At 25.1% G+C, this 3,021-nt stretch overlaps 1 protein-coding gene and 1 pseudogene across 1 annotated transcript in view; both read right to left on the bottom strand.

Annotated features, from left to right (window-relative positions):
- LOC107475840 (uncharacterized) overlaps positions 1–1,222 on the bottom strand; it is a 4,288-nt gene extending 3,066 nt beyond the window's left edge. Inside the window, exon 1 of the mRNA XM_021136558.2 lies at positions 1,212–1,222. Within this exon, the coding sequence (XP_020992217.2) occupies positions 1,212–1,222 (11 nt within the window). The remainder of the gene's footprint in view (positions 1–1,211) is intronic.
- On the bottom strand, positions 1,106–1,315 carry LOC127745393 (uncharacterized; annotated as a pseudogene).
- Positions 1,316–3,021: the final 1,706 nt, after the last annotated feature.

Here is a 3,021-nt window from a genome sequence, read left to right as displayed (position 1 = left end):
ACATTTGATCTAATTTTTAGCTTATATTTTAATATTTGAAACATCTTATTTTTATTTTCAAATAAAATTAATATTGTCTCACGGTTAAATATGTGTGAAATATTTAATTAACGTTGTTATAACGTGGATAAATGGCAATAACGTTTATTAGCTAACTAATCTTCTCCTCTTTTAATGTGTAAATGTTTTAATATTGTAATTTTAGAGGAAATGAAAAAGATAATAATGTTCATATTTGAAGATAATAGGATTTAAATTGATAATAATGTTCACATTATATTCATTATATTTAAAATCTTTTAGGACAAGATGTCTCAAACGTTGGAAAAATAAACCAAATGTCTTTTATGTTTCCAATAAGAAGAAGTCTTAGTTTTAATACAAAGTTAAATTTCATTTATTAATTTTTTTTTCTTTTACAGCTATACTTTTGGGTTTCTTTATTTTGGCGAGGATAACAGCATATTTACGAATAATCAAGTTTTAAAGAAATAAGTCATATTGAATTTGAAATCATATAGTAGCACATCTATTTATTTATTTATCTATAACATATAAAAATTAATACTAACTTTCTTTTATTATGAGTTTAAGCCATTTTTTTTGTTAACAATGTTATGTCAGTAATTCTAATAACTTTATAAAAGATAAAAATCAACTAATCATTTTTAACAATTTATTTTTAAAAAATTAAAACAAAAAACTCTTATTTATTATTATTCAATTTAAATATAAAATATAAATTAAATACAATAAATATATAATAATAATAATAATAATAATAATAATTTATCGTGACATGCTTTAATTGGATGCTTAGTTTTAGTTTGAGTTAATTTAACTCAATAAGAGTTAATATGTTAACTAAAGTAGGGTAATTTTGTAATTAAATATTTTTATAAGAGGGATAAATATATAATTTCTATAAACATTAAAAAATAAAGTTATATTTTTATTATTGTGTAGAAATTCAATTTACCCCGGTCCCATTTCTCTCTGAAATTGAAAGAAAAAATCAACTCATTAGGTGTTCCATATTTTGATGAACCGGGAAATAAGTATTTAGAGAAAATAACTAATTAAATGGCTAAGGAAAAAAGATTTGAGTCTGTCAGAACACCGTGAGACCATCTCGACCACAAGGTTGTAGCGCGAACAATCCTCCACCGTTCAGATGGTATGCGCTTTGGAACAATTAATCACACTCTGACCTCACGGTCATAGTTCATCCGCCAGACTTTGGTTCCTGTCTTCTTAGAACTCAAGGATATAGATGTACGAGCCTATAGAACAGATCCTGTTCAAGTAAGGTCGTGTTCTGTGTTTTGTGTTCTTTGTGTTTAGTTATAAAAACTGCTTTTGTTTTGTGAACCTAGCCCAGGTGAGACTAAGTTTACGTTTGCGAAATTCAGAAAATCTTAAAATTTAAGAACGTGAAATCGATTATGATGGCTTTTTATGATGATAGTGTAGAAGGAGAAGACGAAAAAGAAGATGAAAATAATGATGATGATGATGATAATGATAGTGATGGTGATGATGATATGGAATTTCTGGATGGCATTGAAATTAAATTTGGAGGTATTTAATTACATAATCGCTATAATTTAATTACTAATAATTTAACCATTGTTAACATAGCAACCAATTAAGAATCTCAAATCATGCATGTTATTTTCCAAACTTACCATAAGCTATCTATTTTCTTATTGGAAGATTACTCTATCAATGTCAACCTCATATATTGAACTTTTTGATATACTAACCGTATCAAATAGTCGTTAAATTCTATCCATTTTTTATTATCATTCACACGGTTAATATAAAAAAAATATTTTTTAACATAATATATAATTATTAGTGACATATATAAAAATTATTGTTTATATTATTAATACATTAAAATTAAATTTTTATTGATATATATTACTGGACAAATTAAATAAGATGAATTTAAATTGTAGTGCACATAAAATTGAATTGCAACTTGTTGGATTTGAGGGGAAAAAATTAACGGTAGGGAAAATGACTTTTCATTTATATTCACATATATACTATTAAGTTAGATGAATTCGAACAAGGATCAATTACACATATGTGTTTATCACATAAGAATCTATACTCTATAATAATAAGATGTATTGCCATAGAAAACCTTCGTTATCATGCATGAAATTAAGAACAAGATTGAGTCACTGTCAAACCCTAATAAAGAAAATTTAATTGTTTCATGAGAACAAATGCTGTGTTCCTTACGTCATGGTTGTTCCTTTTTTCACACAAATATTGTCGTTTATACCATCATTAATTCTATGCTTTTTGGAAGATTTAATTGGTGGCAATGGCCAATGGCCGCACTAATAATGAACCAATGCAACTTGGTCAATTCTCACTGTGTGGGATGCACGTGCGCATGAAGGAAACAAGATTTAATGGCAATCATTGTATAATTAGGTGGCTTTCTTTTGGTTAAATTATAAAATTATAATTTACCCATCATCGTTCATCTTGTGTTACGAGTTTAATTTTAATGTATTAATTAAAAATATAAAACAATTTATAAAATTATCTGATTTTATATAAAGTTATATATAAAAAATAACTTTTTGTTTTATTATCAAAAGTTATATATAAAGTGATATTTTATTAGAATGAACGCTAAAATTTTTAATTTGCATTGCATTTTTTTTTACTGTATCTTTTAATTCGATAAGTTAAGGACGGATTGATCGCAAATTTAAGATTTATTTAAAAATTTATCGTTTATGCAATAAATTACTATATACATAAAGTAAGATTCAACTAGCTTAATCTTAAAAATTGTTAATTAGTGTAACATTGTTATATTTTAGAATTGGTAAAGTTTTGCTAACACTTTGTTCGTTGATTCGATTAGCTTAGTCTTAAACAAAATTTTGAATTTAAACAACCCAATAACATACTCATTTTTCCAATAATATTACAAAATATGATTTTTTTTTCTCTTAAAGATAAGTTGATAATATAAGTACAACAACAACC

Source organism: Arachis duranensis, chromosome 2 (genome assembly GCF_000817695.3).
Source record: "Arachis duranensis cultivar V14167 chromosome 2, aradu.V14167.gnm2.J7QH, whole genome shotgun sequence".
NCBI classification, from domain to species: Eukaryota; Viridiplantae; Streptophyta; class Magnoliopsida; order Fabales; family Fabaceae; genus Arachis; species Arachis duranensis.
Note: the sequence above shows the minus strand (reverse complement) of the source record. Positions and strands in the feature narration are given on the sequence as shown.